Source organism: Somniosus microcephalus, chromosome 1, assembly GCF_052327205.1.
Source record: "Somniosus microcephalus isolate GS21.2 chromosome 1, FLI_Smic_1.0, whole genome shotgun sequence".
Lineage (NCBI taxonomy): Eukaryota > Metazoa > Chordata > Chondrichthyes > Squaliformes > Somniosidae > Somniosus > Somniosus microcephalus.
Genome location: NC_140987.1, coordinates 190,084,415 through 190,102,343, shown reverse-complemented (window position 1 = coordinate 190,102,343; position 17,929 = coordinate 190,084,415). Strand labels below are relative to the sequence as shown.

The window sequence follows — 17,929 nt, the reverse complement described above, 5'->3', positions numbered from 1 at the left end:
TTTTTCATCTGTACAAATAGCAACAGGTCCACTAGTGTCTGCCTGTTGGATACTTACGTCCAATGCGCTCCATAATGTAACATTATAATATACACCAGCCATATTACTTCCCAGTAATCAACTGCAAATTATTTCTTGATCATCTTATAGAACAAAAATAGCAATTCTTCAATGAACATCCTTTTGCAACGATATCATGGAGCATACTGGCAGACAGCCTCAGCACTGAGTGCTCCTGTGACTATGTAAAGGATCTAAAATTAAGTAAACATACCGCATGAAATTCAGAGTGTATATTATCAAACAATGATGCATTCTGCAGTGATTCCAAAACTATAATTTAATTCATGGTTCAGAATTTATTGCCAACTGTTTGAGCTTTGTAATCTATGATATGACCCTTCAATTGGATTACAGCCTTCCTCTACCTCTATAATATAGGGAAAATTCACAATCCCATACTCCCAGTAGGAACCCTTGCTTAAAATTGTGTGAGAATTGGCATTACAGTATTATAACCGATTTTCTGCTGCCCTGCTCCCAAATAGTGCCTCACAATGGGTGCAATACAGAGAAAAATGGATGCTAATCAATGTTCCCTGTAATTTTTTTTCGGGCCACGCCACGCGGCCCATTCAAAATACCGCGCATGTGCGTTTTTTCTATTGAAAAGGCGTCAAGCCGGCTGCGCGGGACCCCTGGAGCGCTGTACGGCCGCACAGCTTACAAGGAATATTGGTGCTAATCCTTTGCTCCCATTTTGCTCCTGAACAGCAGTGCACACGAACTTCCTCTATGGCGTTTCTGGTGTCTATACCTGACCGTGCCTGAAGAAGGCGCACCAATGTAAATTTCATGCACCAACTTCCTCCAATAGCACCTGGGGGCAGTTTGGAGGGAAACCTCTCCCAGAGGACCCTGGTGTTAATGATTCCAGAGCTGCTGTTTAGGCAGGCTGGTCCCAGCAGAGACACTTCTAATGTGTATGTGCTAATTGTTCCCATACAGCGCTGGGAGAGGAAGATCAGGTCCTCTCTCGGCAACTTGGAGTAAGGCTCCTTTCTGCAAGCATGGGATCCTGAATTTATGCTTAATGATGGTTAAAGAGTATGGGTGAGAAATTGAGCTCCATAGCGCCCATTTATTGAGTGCTACGGGTGCCTTTAGAGCTGCAAAATGGTGCGCGCAGCGCACGCGCACACTTGTGATGCAAAGCACATTGGCGTCATCTTGGTGCAAGCATTAGCGTGCACGCAGTGGATGTCCGCTGAAAGTATGCAGAGCACGCAGATCATGACATTAATCAGCATGCAATGTTGCCATTTTGGAGTTCAACACTCCAGCCAATGCTCTCTCTTAAGCTCACACAGCTGAACACACGTTAAGCAGCACGACGGACCCCAATCAGCGCTATTTAAAGGGGTCATCAATTACTTACAGGTTAGTAAGTGGTTGATTTCTTTTGGCTGTTGCTGTAATTCTACACGTTTTTGGTGCTTTCCATAGTTGTTTCAAGTTCCAAAAGTCTACAGGGAGTGGTGTGGCAGGTGTCAGTCCATTTTACTGACTTCAAGGATTCTGCACAAACCAGTTGCTCCCAGACCTGGGTATACTTTAAGGCTTCCTTTTGGAATAAAGCATGACTGGGAGATTAAGCAGAGGCCACGCAGAGCAGGACAAGCTGCTAGAAGAGGAAGGAGGAGGAGGGGGAGAAGGGCTCTCAACAGGAGGCCATATCTGCCCAGGGTGTTCGGGGAGCAATTCTCCAAGCTGAACCTCAGCGAGGAACAGTGTGTGAGATGTCTGCACTTCACTAAGAACATCCTCACGGAAATCTGCCAAATGCTGCAGCTACAACTGCAACCTCAGAGCAGGGCAAGGACTGCATTTCCAATGACTGCAACTCTTATATTTCATCCAGAAAACAGGTGCAATGGGAAACAATTTCTCCCCATTGTTTGCTTTGTTGTGAAATATTGTAACATGCACTCAACAAAATCATTCACTAGTACTTTTATACATTGTTATACTGTCAATTACTTTAACAGCAGACACTACTGCAAGTTAGTCAAACTATCCTACAAAAGACAGTGTAGCACCTGCAATGCCCACTTCCAACACATTCTTTACATTTCCTGATTACACAAGGACAAACACATTTCTGAATAGGAGCTCTTGCCAGGAAAAAGGGAGATATCCTAGAATCACACTGTGTCTCATAGATAAGTAAAACAATCAAATATATATATATATTTTATATATATATATATATATATATATAAATGCAAGTGATAAGGGTAAGTGCTAGGAAATAAAACATTTATCAGGTGTTTGTATGACATACAAAATCATTCAAGCTTCAAGTTGGAGATTTACAAAGCGACCTGGACTTCATGACCGTGACTGCAACCCCAGCCCCATTTACCCATTATTCTACATGTATTTTATCACTTTCATCATTGATTGCTGTAGTTTATTAATATCATTCTAACAATAAGAGTACTCTATATGTTCCTGGACCCAGCTTATTTTGTCCACTGAGCACAGTACGTTCTTCAGTTGAAATTTTTCCTATTATATGCCATTATTATGATTAACCAATTTTGACCTTCTATGAGCAATAAAATCTGTGTCAAAATCTACAGCAAAATGGATTTCACATAAATTAACATAAATATCAAGAATCACATGTGAAAAGGAAAACAATGCAGCAACTGAAAAATAAATTTAAATGATTGCCAATTTGAATAATCTTACATTCAGCATTTCATTTATATGGCTGCTGACTGCTTTTCATTTTTAAAAGGTTTGAACTTACTTCAATTTCTCATATTCACTCAGGGATTTACTTTATATTCTTGCCAACCAGGAGTTGCTGCACCATTTCTAAAACTCAATTTTGTCCTTCAGAAGTTTGTCACTGCTCTTATCTTTACAAAGACTTGCTGAATTACTCTTATTTCCTAACGTGCATGCGCGCACACGCACACACCAACATACACACACAAAAAGTATGTTTGACCCAGTCACGGAACAGAGAAAAGGATTTATTGCTCACTTTTCCCCTTCACAATGTACACACTAACAGTTGTTAGGATGATAAACAGCTCTGTCCAATTATCTGTACTCAAACTCTTCAACTACTTCTTTCCAGTCTGCAGGACTCCATCGGGTCTAAAAACCACAGTCCTTGGTACCTCAGGGAAAACAGAAGTGTTCCAAAGATAATTACCTTGTCAGTTCTGTCCTCTTCATCCTCCTCATACGCTATCAAGCTCTCCTCTAACTCTTCCTGTTGAGAGGAAACAGAGAAAGTGCAACGGTCATCAGCAATGAAAAATAAACACCATATTGTTATGTGACTGGAATTATATTCAGGTTATGCTTTCTAAATAGCACTAGAAATAGATATACATTTTAAACTCCCCTTCAGGGGCTTTGTTGTAATGTAGGGAAACGTGGAAGCTAATTTACACACAGCAAGGTTCTCCAAACAACAATGAGATAAATAACCAGATAATCTGTTGAGTGAGGTTGGTTAACGGATAAATATTGGCCAGGACACAGAGGGCTAGAAATTGCGTAGTGCCCCATTTGGGGCGATAACTTTTGCGGGGGCGATAACTTTTGCGGGAGCGCAAAGGTATCGCTGGGCGAAAAACATCTGAATCTGCCAGGAACATCTGCTTTAGTGCTCCATCAAGCGCTTTAATGCTAAATCAAGCGCTACCACTTCCCTTAGAGCGCTAAAGGGCGTGAGAGGGGCGGTAGCGGCAGAGCGCTGCACAATGTTCCGTGCAGCGCTTCCTGTTTTACAGACTCCTTCCCTCCCTTAAAGGGAAGGGCCAATGTTGCATGGAAGGAATCCTCCGGCTGTGTCTGTTGGGCGACGGCACCTGCGATACGCGCATTGCAGCCGCATACACTCTAAGAAAGTGCAGGGCTAAGCAATTGCGGATACAAAAAAATCAAAAAATAACCGAATGGGGACATTATTACATTTTGGCCTACCTGACCACAATTGCCTTTAATTAGCGCTCTCCAAGCAGCCAGTCGAGGTGACAAAGCCTCCAGCAGCTGCCGTTGTTGACGCCTGGTGATACTGCAGGGGGCGGAAGTGAATATTGCATCCGGGGTGGTAACGGGGCGCTGCGCACCGGATGACATCATGATCTCCGGGGTGCAAGAGATCGAGGCGATAAGTTTTAGCGCCAGCACAAAAGCAGCAGGGAAGTTCACGGGCATCGGTGATTTCGCCACGCCTGGTCGGTAAGCCCTTAGCGCCCCATTACCGCCCCCACCCCCCGGAGGCGTTAATGGGAGGTGCAAACCAGGCCAACTTCTCCCACCAGAACGGTGGCATAGTGGTTAGCACTGTTGCCTCACAGCGCCAGGGACCCGGGTTCGAATCTGGCCTCGGGTGACTGTCTGTGTGGAGTTTGCACATTCTCCCCGTGTTTGCGTGGGTTTCCTCCGGGTGCTCCGGTTTCCTCCCACAGTCCAAAAGATGTGCGGGTTAGGTTGATTGGCTATGATAAATTGACCCTTAGTGTTAGGGGGATTAAATACGTGGGGTTACGGGGATAGGGTGGGATATGTGTTGGTGTAGGGGTTACGGGGATCGCGTGGGATATGTGTCGGAGCAGGCTCGATGGGCCGAAATGGCCTCTATCTGCACTGTGGGGTTTCTGTGATTCTGTGATTCTGTGAACTCCCCTGCTCTCTTTTGAATAGTTCCTAGTGATCTTTTACATCCACTTGAGAGGGCAGACGGGGCCTCAGCTCCCTCACTACTGAACTGAAGCACCAATCTACATTATGTGGGAATCCTGACTTCACACTGAGGACACCCTCCATCATGTTGTGTGGCACTACCACTGTGCTAAATGGGATAGATTCAGAACAGAACTAGCAGCTCAAAACTGGGCATCCATGAGGTGCTGTGGGTCATCAGCAGCAGCAGAATTGTATTCCACCGTAATCTGTAACCTCATGGCTGAGCATATCCCTCACTCTACCATTACCATCAAGCCAGGGGACCAACCCTGGTTCAATATGGAGTGTAGAAGAGCATGCCAGGAGCAGCACCAGGCGTATCTAAAAATGCGGTGCCAACCTGGGGACACTGCAACACCGGACTACATGCATGCTAAAAAGCAGAAGCAGCATGCTATAGACGGGGCTAAGCAATCCCACAATCAATGGATCAGATTAAAGCTCTGCAGTCCTGCCACATCCAGTCGTGAATGGTGGTAGACCATTAAACAACTAACGGGAGGAGGAGGGTCCATGAATATCCCCATCCTCAATGATGGTGGTGCCCAGCATGTGAGTGAAAAAGACAAGGCTGAAGCATTTGCAACCATCTTCAGCCAGAAGTGCCGAGTGGATGATCCATATCGGCCTTCTTCTGAGGTCCCCACCACCACAGAAGCCAGTCTTCAGGCAATTCGATTCACTCCACGTGATATCAAAAAACAGCTGAGTGCACTGGATACAGCAAAGGCTATGGGCCCCGACAACATCCCGGCTATCGTGCTGAAGACTTATGCCCCAGAACTAGCTGTCCCTCTAGCCAAGCTGTTCCAGTACAGCTACAGAACTGGCATCTATCCGACAATGTGGAAAACTGCCCAGGTATGTCCTGTCCACAAAAAGCAGGACAAATCCAATCTGACCAATTACCACCCCATCAGTCCACTCTCAATCATCAGCAAAGTGTTGGAAGGTGTTGTCGACAGTGCTATCAAGTGGCACTTATTCACCAATAACCTGCTAACTGATGACCAGTTTGGGTTCTGCCAGGACCACTCGGCTGCCGACCTCATTACAGCCTTGGTCCAAACATGGACAAAAAAGCTGAATTCCAAAGGTGAGGTGAGAGTGATGGCCCTTGACATCAAGGTAGCATTTGACCGAGTGTGGCATCAAGGAGCCCTAGTAAAACTGAAGTCAATGGGAATTGGGGGGAAAACTCTCCACTGGCTGGAGTCATACGTAGTACAAAGGAAGATGGTTGTGGTGGTTGGAGGTCAATCATCACAGCCCCAGGACATCACTGCAGGAGTTCCTCAGGGCAGTGTCCTAGGCCCAACCATCTTCAGCTGCTTCATCAATGGCCTTCCCTCCATCATAACGTCAGAAGTGGGGATTTTCGCTGATGACTGCACAGTGTTCAGTGCCATTCACAACTCCTCAGATAATGAAGCAGTCCAAGCCCGCATGCAGCAAGACCTAGACGACATTCAGGTTTGGGCTGATAAGTGGCAGGTAACATTCGCTCCACACAAGTGCCAGGCAATGACTATCTCCAACAAGTGAGCGTCTAACTACCGCCACCTTGATATTCAACGGCATTACCATCACCGAATCACCCACCATCAATATCCTAGGGGTCACCATTGACCAGAAACTTAACTGAACCAGCCACATAAATACTGTGGCAACAAGTGCAGGTCAGAGCTTGGGTATTCTGCGGCAAGTGTCTCACCTCCTGACTCCTCAAAGCCTTTCCACCATCTACAAGGCACAAGTCAGGAGTGTGATGGAATACTCTATGCTTGCCTGGATGAATGCAGCTCCAACACTCAAGAAGCTCGACAACATCCAGGACAAAGCAGCCCGCTTGATTGGCACCTCATCCACCACATTAAACATTCACTCCCTCCACCACCGGCGTACCGTGGCTGCAGTGTGTACCATCTACAAGATGCACTGCAGCAACTCGCCAAGGCTTCTTCAGCAGCACCTCTCAAACCTGCAACCTCTACCATCTAGAAGGACAAGGGCAGCAGGCACATGGGAATACCATCACCTCCAAGTTCCCCTCCAAGTCACACACCATCCTCACTTGGAAATATATCGCCGTTCCTTCATCGTCGGTGAGTCAAAATCCTGGAACTCCCTCCCTAACAGCACTGTGGGAGTACCTTCACCATACAGACCGCAGCAGTTCAAGACCGTGGCTCACCACAACCTTCTCAAGGGCAACTAGGGATGGGCAATAAATGCTGGCCTTGTCAGCAACACCCACATCCCATGAACAAATTAAAAAAAAAATTTCCTTGGAGCTGCTCCCACTCCGCTGCTGTAACTTCACTGGAGGGTGGCAGAAACCTCGTTTATGGGCATAAGGGGATATCTGCTACATTTCCAGTGAAGTGGAAGCAACGCAGAGAAAATTCCCAGCTTATATGCTCACGTCTCTGGAGTGGAACTTGAACTTTCAACTTCCTGACGCAACGGCGAGACTGCTATCACTGAGCCAAGGCTGACACCTCTGCTGAATTTGTGGCAATGAAACCAACCATAACTGGGAACACGTTCTCTAGCACAAGAAAATTCTGAATGCGTGTCTGATGTGGAGACACAGAGAATTCATCTAACTCATGGTCAGTCAGCATCATTGCTGGTACAGGGTGTGAGCCTGAGTGACAGAATCAAAATAAATATAAAACATGTAATAGATACGGTCTTCGAATAAATATGTGGACTGGGATCAGAACTAATGATCAATACAATACTGAATCCTCTAAATACATATAGAAGCCTAGAGAAAAGCTGGATACAAAATATATAATACAAATTTAAGCAAAGCAATAATAAGGAGCCAGGGCTCTGCATCAAAATTTACAGCATCTAGACAAAAAACTAGCAGACATGTGGGAGCCAAAGAAATCATGACAGAGAGGCACCGGAGAAGGTGGAAAAAAGATTTACAAGGATGATATCAGAACTGAGAGGTTATACCTATCAGGAAAGATTGAACAGGATGGGGCTCTTTTCTCTAGAAAAGAGAAGGCTGAGGGGTGACCTGATAGAGGTCCCTAAGGTTATGAAAGGGTTTGATAGGGTAGACGATTCCACTTGTGGCGGAGACCAACACCAAGGGCCATAAATATAAGATAGTCACTAATAAATCCAATAGGAAATTCAGGAGAAACTTCTTTACCCAGAGAGTGGTTAGAATGTGGAATTTGCTACCACAAGGAGTAGTTGAGGCAAATTGCATAGATGTAATTAAAGCGAAGCCAGATAAACACATGAAGAAAGGAAGAGAAGGATATGTTGACAAGGTTAGGTGAAGAGGGCTGAGAAGAGACATGTGTGGAGCATAAATACCGCCATGGACCAGTTGGGCTGAATGACCTGTTTCTGTGCTGTACATTCTGCGTAATTCTATCTAATGTAAAGAGAGAGAGGGAGAGAGAGAAAGAGAAAAAGCTATCGCCAAAACTGCTCTGAAACTGAATGCTTGGAGATACATGATGAGAGGAAATAGTGAATGACTCTTCCTTCTGACTTTTTCTCTTCTCATGTCATGTCTAGATGACAAATCATATTTCTGTTTGATTTAAAGATAACATTAAAGTACATTATCAACTCCTTAAGGGCTTTTCTGGCATGCTCAGTCCCTGGGACAGACTGCTTAAAAAAGCCGCACTGACATGCTGATTGGCATACAAAGCTAAGTTACAACAAATGCTACATTTGCTACAGCTCAAACCTTTTCAATGAGTCTCATTTTTAAAACTAAGATCCAAGTCTAAAATGAGCTATGTCAAATGCTCTTTGTTTGTGGTGTGTGAGTTGGACCACGTTACTTTTTTTTCTCCCTGTGTTGGAATGCTCCATCATCAGTGAGGTGCTCTATTCAGTGACCCAGCTGTGTCAACAACAACAACAACTTGTATTTATATAGCACCTTTAATGTAGTAAAACGTCCCAAGGTGCTTCACAGGAGTGTTATAAAACAAAAAAATTGACACCGAGTTCCATAAGGAGATATTAGGGCAGATGAACCAAAGCTTGGTCAAAGAGGTAAGTTTTAAGGGGCATCTTAAAGAAGGAAAGAGAGGTGGAGAGGTTTAGGCAGGGAATTCCAGAGCTTAGGGCCTAGGCAACAGAAGGCACGGCCACCAATGGTTGAGCGATTATAATCAGGGATGCTCAAGAGGGCAGAATTAGAGGAGTGCAGGTATCTCCTGGGTCGTTGTGGGGCTGGAGGAGATTACAGAGATAGGGAGGGGCAAGGCCATGGAGGGATTTGTAAACAAGGATGAGAATTTGGAAATCGAGGCGTTGCTTAACTGGGAGCCAATGTAGGTCAGCGAGCACAGGGGGGATGGGCGAATGGGACTTGGTGCGAGTTAGGCTTGGTGTCAGCTAACAACTATTTCTGGTTTAACTCATGTTCTCTCCTCTCTTCTTCGCTCCTATTTTAAACGTTGGTGGTGATCAGGACTGAAGGCCTTGGTCTTTCATTTAGGTTTCTTAATAAAGGATGACGCAAAGGTACAGATTATCAGTCCTCAAATACAGTGTCACAGAGAGGTAATATACCAATTCATACCAGTGATTCCTTGTTCCTCCCTCCTCCCCTCCATAGTATATTTCTGTCTCAGCTGAGCCATTGGGCTGGGGGAAGTAGAAATGCTTCCCCAGAGGGAAAATCATAAACTGAGATTAATCCTAGTATTTGATTCAAGTGTGGCATTGGGAGAGGCCTAGGAATCCAATGCCTGTCCACACTCTCTGTGGTCAGTGGTTTAAGGTAATTCAATAAAGGAAGATAAAATAAAACAAAATGGAAATCTTATAAAAAGAGGGAAAGCTGGAAACAATTTTAAAAATACAAGATTAAATTCTTGGAACACTAAGCAGAGGATAGAAAAGAAAATCATTCAATGATGAAAAATAACCCTGACACTATTATTTCTGATGGGGTTAGGAGCACATCCATGAGGCTAGTGCATCTGTTTAGCTGAATGGTGAACATAATTAACATGGCCAATAACTGGTGTAGGGCTTTTGGGGGTGCATCTGGTGCGGGCGGAACTTCCACTCCACTATGGATGCGCCCCGACCCTGTCACAATCCTAGAGTCAGGCACAATGCATGTTCCTGGCAGGCACCAATGGGATGCCCAGCTGAGGTGATGAGCTGATGATTTGCTGTGGCACCCTGCTGCAGCGTAGGTGGGCCCAGGGATAAGAGGGAACTCCAGTTAAAACCTACACAATGCTGGTGGCTAGCTTCCTGAAAGCAATCAGTCACTCTACTAAAATTTTAAATGCCCAACTCAAATCCCTTAGCAACGTTGAACACCAGGAATGCACAGGCATCAATTGTGTCTGAAATTGCCAGGGAACAAATGGTGCGATATACGTTGGATATCCCGGACGAGCCCCCTCTTTATTCCCCTTAGTAGAGGGGTCAATAACCAGGGGGCATAGTTTCAAGGTAAGGAGCAGGAGGTTTAGAGGGGATTTGAGGAAAAACTTTTTCACCCAGAGGGTGGTTGGAATCTGGAACTCACTGCCTGAAAGGGTGGTAGAGGCAGGAACCCTCACAACATTCAAGAAGCATTTAGATGAGCACTTGAAACGCCACAGCATACAAGGCTACGGACCAAGTGCTGGAAAATGGGATTAGAATAGACAGGGCTTGATGGCCGGTGTGGACACGATGGGCCGAAGGGCCTCTTTCTGTGCTGTATAACTCTATGACTCTATGCTTTTCCCTCATTTGCAGGACATGATAATACACACGCCTATTTTGCACCCAATGTGTTTCTACCTGTACATTTTCTGCTGTTGGTAAAGGACTGTCTGTCAATCTATTCAATACAGAATAGAAAACTGTCAATGTCCATTTCTTCATTTGTTACAGCAGCACTTAAATTGCACAAAACATCATCATTAGACAAACTTATACAAGTCTCTGTACAACTCAAGCCTCTACTAAAACACTGTCAAGTGTTTAATTGACTTAAAGTAATATAAGTAACACAATTTAATTGCACAAAAAGTAGTTTGCAGCGGGTGGTGGAACGTATTTTAATAAAAGGGAACAAAAGGCACATTATCTGGGTTCACACTACAATTTGTAAAACTTTCTCACAATCCACAGCAAGACTAATCCTTTGCTGACGAAGCAGAATGTACACTTTTGCTGCATCTAGTAGTTCAATATTTGCAATCTGCACATATTTGCATATTATGTAAAACCTACACTGGGAATCTCTCAAAAAATACTATACCACCGTGTAACTATTTACACCTTAATCCAGTCAAAGTAATGAGGTAATGATGGAAATGATGGTTTTGCTTTCCTACTGATGTGCTGACAGGTTATAGACTGGGGAATAACAGAAATATTGGTCTCACTACTGTTTTAAAATAATTAAATTGCAATGTGTGTAACAAATCAATCACGATTCATCTTCAAGTATTATTCATTATTTAATACTGTTTATTTAAAGGCACAGATCCCTTTTGCTTCCTCCCATCCCTGAATGTACAAATACTGCAGAAGATATTTTTCATATTCCTGACTAGCTCCCAATCACAAGTATGACTACATTTGAATAATATCTTAGCTGGACTATTTGTGATTCCTGATGCAAAAAGGTGCAACCAGACACCAACACAGAACCACTCCACACATCACAGAGATTCTATTCTCTTTTAGACTGGATATCTTACCTCATCACTAATTACCCAATTATCCTAAATCCTAAAATTAAACTTCTATGTATTCAAATAGTCAACTGACCCTTCATATTCAAATGATACCATCATCAAAATCAAAACAAAAGATGATAACTAAATCACTGCACGCACAAAAATCTCTACTGCGATACTAAATGACAAAACAATAAATACACTTGCTGCCACTTCTCACATTCCAGGGTCATGGCAACAACAGCTTCCGTCCATGATCCATCCATTGCGTCGCTCTGTGGTCTAGGTTCCAAGCATGAGGTAACTATTTTACAGCCCATATTCCATACAGCAACCAGCTCGAAGTCTGTCACAAAGTCAAACCAAAGGTATGCCAAATATTTCACCTTTTTCTTTATTTTCAAGGGAATGAGTGGCACAGAGGGTTAGAACAGAGCCTAAAAAACTGTTCAAACTCCTTTCACTCATGACACTTACAACTACTAAATAGAGACTTTCAAACTTAGGCCAGAAGTTTGCTGGCACTCAGCAGATGGGATGGGTGGCAGGTCAGCTGTTAAATTTAAAATGATTGACAGCAGGTCGGGAAGCCGCTGTCAAAACACGCACACTGGACTTTCCCAATGTCGGGTCTGCCAGTGCTGAGCAGGCCTGATAGGCAGCGGTGGGGGAGGCAATTAAAATTATTAGTGGCTTCTTTACAGCGCTTTTTTCCCAGCTTTTTGGATTTGACAGGTCACCTACTGGTTTCCTGCTGTGCCTAGACCTCGTCTGTGAAGCTGAGGTGGGAGGTCAGTGGCCATTGAATCAGCTGATGAGTTGACAGCTTCAAATGTCGAGTCAAAGCTCCCAGCTGATTGAGACATGTTCCCTTTACCACTAGCTTCTCTAAATTGTATTTTCACTACAGATTCAGGATGCTGCAAGTCTTTACACAGATCTCCATCCAGTCTGACCTCATTATCTCTCCCACCATTGACAGATCGCTTCTGTCATCTGTACTTCACCTGCCATCGATTCCATCAGCATCAGTGCCCTTAAAACTATCTCACCTTTGTCCTCAGAATCCCACCACGATCAGCCCCAACACCAGCATCACCAGGCACACCAGCAGCACCAACAACAACACCAACCTTCTTCGCAATCAACTGATACTGCACAGGACAGAGGGCATCAGCTCCCGACCACATTGCTGCCCGGGAGGCCAGGGATGGCCTTACCATGGCCACATTTACTTCACTTGATGCTGTACACCCTGGCTGCCACATGATGCACCAGGTTGGCACCACCCCACACCAACAGCATAAAGCATCCCTACAATGCCCAAGCCATTCCTTTCACACTCATCAGTATGCGGGGGTGAGGGGCTACCATTATGTCTCACCATTCAGTGCAACTCACTAAGCCACTTCCAAAGGTGCACACACATCTGTCCAAGAATGCAAAGTGTTGAAAATAAAGATTTCAATGTTTGACACCACATTAACAGAAACTTTACATGAACATGAACATGAAAAGTACTACAGTACAAAGGGATCTGGGGATCCTGGTGCATGAAACACAAAAAGTTAGTATGCAGATGCAGCAGGTGATCAGGAAGGCCAATGGAATCTTGGCTTTTATTGCAAGGGGGATGGAGTATAAAAACAGGGAAGTCTTGCTTCAGTTATACAGGGTATTGGTGAGGCCACACCTGGAATACTGCGTGCAGTTTTGGTTTCCATATTTAAGAAAAGAGATAATTGCTCTCGAGGCGGTTCAGAGAAGGTTCACTTGGTTGATTCCAGAGATGAGGGGGTTGACGTATGAGGAAAGGTTGAGTAGGTTGGGACTCTACTCATTGGAGTTCAGAAGAATGAGAGGCGATCTTATCGAAACATATAAGATTGTGAAGGGGCTTGATCGGGTGGATGCGGTGAGGATGTTTCCACTGATGGGTGAGACTAGAACTAGGGGGCATAATCTTAGAATAAGGGGCTGCCCTTTCAAAACTGAGATGAGGAGAAACTTCTTCACTCAGAGGGTAGTAAATCTATGGAATTTGCTACCCCAGAGAGCTGTGGAAGCTGCAACATTAAATAAATTTAAAATGGAGATAGACAGTTTCCTAGCAGATAAGGGAATTAGGGGTTACGGGGAGAGGGCAGGGAAGTGGACGTGAGTCTAGATTCGGATCAGCCATGATCCTACTGAATGGCGGAGCAGGCCCGAGGGGCCGTATGGCCTATTCCTGCTCCTACTTCTTATGTTCTTATGGTCTTAAAACACCCAAGTGCCTACCCTTGTGTGTTGTTAGTTGGTATGACTGCAGTAGGATGAGGGTGAGTGTGAGGGGTGACTAGTGAGATGGGGATGTGATAATGTAGATAGAGAGGGATGGGTGGAGGTGCAAGGTAAGTTGGTGTGAGTAAGGATGCGCAGGAGTAGGGTAGGGAGGGCAGAGTGATGGGGAAGGATGAGTGTGGCTTTGCAGTAATGTTTCGTGATCTACTGAGATCATTGAAAGGTTTGCGCCACTGTAGGCTGGTCCTCCTGATGACATCCCTGCTTGTGCCCTCCTGTGCAATGTGCAACCAGGCTGTGTTGGTGTCCTGGGGAGGTCTGTTCTGCCATGGATAGGGAAGAGGAGCTCCCTGCGTGCTGTGACTCCCTCCATAAGCATATGGAGGGAGTCATGGGAGAACCTGGGTGCAGCCCTGCACCTCTGTGCAGTGATTGCCAGTGTTTGCAGCACCTCAATGCTGTAGAACACTGAGCACAAATGTCAAACTAAATTTGGGCATGGTTCCTTTAAGGAAACCGGCCGATGACACGTCATAATGACGTCATCAGACCCGCTTCCTTCAGTTGGCCGGGAAACTCGCTGGGCTGGCTTAATAAGCCCAATCATCGGAAAGTCATTTCGGAGGCCGGGATGGAGCCAGCAGCGGGGCCGAAACCCTCCACCAACATCGTCTGCCACAGACCTGCCGAAGTTCGTAAAATCGCAGCCTAAGTGTCAGCTGGATTGAAATCTTGCTCCTAAAAGCAAAAGAAGTCTTTTCTAAATTGCGATGCTACCCCTGAAAATAAAAAAAGGTTTAAAATGATTGGCATTTCATTGGTAGAGAAGCATTTAAATAATTGATGTAACTCCAAAATCACAGTGAAGAATAGCAATTAATTTTATGTGCTGTACAATAATTGATTAGGGAGGTTATAAATGACTTCTTGAAAATAACCAGCATGAATTCATTCAGAACATTTATATATAACCAAAAGGCTCTTCTCAGTCAACAGTAACAATCATGACGTAATCCTATCCAAAAATGTTTTTAAATACTCAAGCCTTTAGAACAAAGGGTCTTTGTGGTTAACATAAAATGTAATTTTAAAGTAAACATGTGAACTTGTTAATTAAAACAAAGGCTAATTTGTACAGTTAAACATCATGGGGGGAAAATTCAGTATTGCCCCGTTTGGAGCGCCATTATCGGCCGTGCGCAAAGTTTAGCGCCTGGCGCTAATTATCGCCTCCGACAGCAAATTTGGCTTTTATCGCCCCTGGAGGTGATTGGAGCGCTAAATCAGGCGCTTCACACCTGTCTTAAGGCACAAAGGCCGAGGAGCGAGGCGCTATCTCAGAGCGCTGGCGAAGTAAGGAAGGGCAAATCAAAATAAACCTGCAAAGTGCTGCTCAGTACTCAAAACTCCTTCACACAGCGTTGAATCTCTCCAGAAGTCTCTCTCTCTCAGAATGCGTGGTGCAAAAATGTCACCGACAAAAAAAGGCAGGAAGCGGTCACCTTTAAATAGTGCTCCCCTAGTCCCTTTCTGACAGCATAACGCTCCCCTCAACCTGTCGTTGCTAGCGGCAGGCGGTAAGGCAGGGGGCGCCACTCAATTTCCGGTCGGGGGCACTAACGGGGCGTTGCGCACTCAACTGACGTCACAATCTGCCGGCGCAGGAGATCGTGGCGGTAGTGTTTAGCGCCACCGCAAAAATGTCCAGTTAATTTCGCGAGCGGCGTAAACATCACTGCACCCGGGTGCTAGTTGCTTTGCGCCCCATTAGTGCCCTCTTAAGGCGCTAAAGGGAGGCGCAAACATCTGAATTTTCCCCCCTTGTTTCCATTCACTGTCGACCATATTGTAAGGTGCTCTGAGATGTCTCTATACGTGAGGAGCACTATAGAAATGTAAGAAGGAGTAGTTTTGTGAGTGAGTGAATTTAAAACACACCTGAACCTTATGACAGTATCTGTGCAAATAGAAAGGAACGTTCTGCAGTTTTAATTTTTAATCCAGTTTTTACAGACCATCAAAAGATAAATATCTCCTTTGTTTCAAATAATATTCAAAAGTCTGAATAAATCTAAAATTTAAAGACGTTATTGAAAGCTAAAATGGATTCAGGGAAAATGACTCTTTCTACCCTCCTGGTAGCAAAGATTTGGGTTGGAGATCAATTAATCTAGCTGGTCTGGACTTGATTTCTCCAAGACCCATGGCACATAAATAGATCACAACATATGTTTGTGTGGGAATTGATTTACATTTTATGTGTGTAAATGTAATAATAGGTTATTGACATTGTATGGATTGAGGTCTGTCTAGAAACATTGAGGTCAGTCCACAGCACCTATGGTTCAGCTGACTTCACACAGAGTCAATAACCTAGTTATTAGTCATTTTGATCAGTCTGTTTTACAATGCACGGTCAGTTTGTCAAAAGCCGTAGAGATTTACTAACCTGTGACCACTTCTCATTAACCTTTTGGCTGCTGACTTTGTAGGAATTTTCCTATTTATGCTACTTTCTAATTTTAAAGTTTTTTAAGTCAGTGGGGGTGAAATTGGCTTTGGAGGTCGTGCAAAACGGGGGGATAGCAAATCGGCAGCCTGTTTTACCAAGCTCGATTTTCTTTTCCTAGAAGACAAATTTCACCCCTAGTGAGTCAAAGATGAATACACGATAATACTGATCAAATAAAACAAAGCTTGCATGAATACAGAGAATTTGTAAAATATATTTGTTATTATGGGTTTCACTTTCATTTCTGTCATTTGGATGCTTTAATTTCTTTAAGCTTTGTAAACCTTGAGCTTTACCACCTTTGTACAAAACAAGCGTTCGGTACATTAAAAGGTGTTAAAGAGATGGGGGGTCAATTTTGATGGGTGGACGGCCTACCCACCTCCCTCTGCCCAACAATGATGTCAGTGGGATGATGTACTTCGGACCCCAATGTAATTTAAACTGTGAGATGCATGAATCATGCACAGTCTCCACGCTGCCAGCCTCCATGTCATCACCGTCGGCATCGGGTGGGAGTCAGCATCGGTAAATGTTAATGAGACTTGGGAGTTAAAATCTCCCGGGCCTCTTGCTCCAGGGGGCCGCACAGATCACTGTCCGCTTTGGCCCCCGCACACCTGATTCCTGCCCCGAGGTAAAATCAAAGCTAAGAAGTCTGGGGGTTTGATTTGTTTCTTCTGACATCTTTAGACGCTTAACTGCAGTAACACTGCACTAGTCCGTAAAAAGCAAATAATGTTCAAGACCAAAATAATTCGATTAGAAGAATCCATCCTATGAATTAAGCGATACTTGTAAAATCAGTAGGATTGACTCTGCTGTCTATTATTTAAAGACTTAACTTCCTCACAATTTCTAAATCTTAGCAGCTATTTAAATAAGGTTGGAGAGATTCAACAAATTGTGAAATAGTATAATGTTGAATATAAAGGACACAGTCAATCAGAATGAAGAGTTGTATAGGTTTAAATCCATTAGCAAAGCACCAAATGTTGCAAAGAGGAACTGAAGGCAGGTGGTGCTAGTTTTGAGAGTAAGTTAAAGATTTGGGGAAGCAAATTTTCGCGGGAGTTCCAAGGCTCTTCCACTAACGTTATGGCGGACAAGCAGGTGAACTCCCGTGGAAATTCACTCTGCATTAACACTAGTAAGACTGCTAGTAGTTAAGATCTGGGAATGTGGGAATAGAAACGGGGAAAGAGTGAATCCTTTATAAATGCAAGAGTTCAGTTCAAGTGACTACAGAATGAAAATTTTCATTACCAATGAACTTTTCTACACTGCATTGTGAAAATTGCTCCCTATGATCATGGATTTATCACTGTCATTTACATGCCAAATTTGGCAGATTATTTTAACTTGTCATTTTGGAGAAGTTGACCTTTATTTTTGCTGAATGACAGCTGAGAAAATGCCTTGCCCAAAGCACCAGTTAGTAATGGGACAGATACCACAGGAGGATCTTCACTGGGATGACAATATGCTCAACTGTCAGCTGGTGAAGTAAAATCAGACTGATGTTATGCCAACCCTATCAATCAGGTAGATTTCGGTGTTGGGATTTTTTGCTGCGTACTTATTGTCCACTTGTTCTGTTTTCTGATCTGCTCGAGATGAATTTTGAATATATACAGCACATCTGTTGCAAATTTCACAGTGTATATTA

At 44.1% G+C, this 17,929-nt stretch overlaps 1 protein-coding gene across 5 annotated transcripts in view; it reads right to left on the bottom strand.

Annotated features, from left to right (window-relative positions):
• Nucleotides 1-17,929, bottom strand: part of mctp1a (multiple C2 domains, transmembrane 1a) — a 960,306-nt gene that overhangs the window by 83,162 nt on the left and 859,215 nt on the right. For all 5 annotated transcript variants that reach the window (XR_015078481.1, XM_085988645.1, XM_085988632.1 and 2 more), the window contains one exon: nucleotides 3,233-3,292. Coding sequence is in view for 4 of the 5 variants with exons in the window: in XM_085988645.1 (XP_085844771.1) it covers nucleotides 3,233-3,292 (60 nt within the window). In the remaining variant the exon portion in view is untranslated. The remainder of the gene's footprint in view (nucleotides 1-3,232; nucleotides 3,293-17,929) is intronic.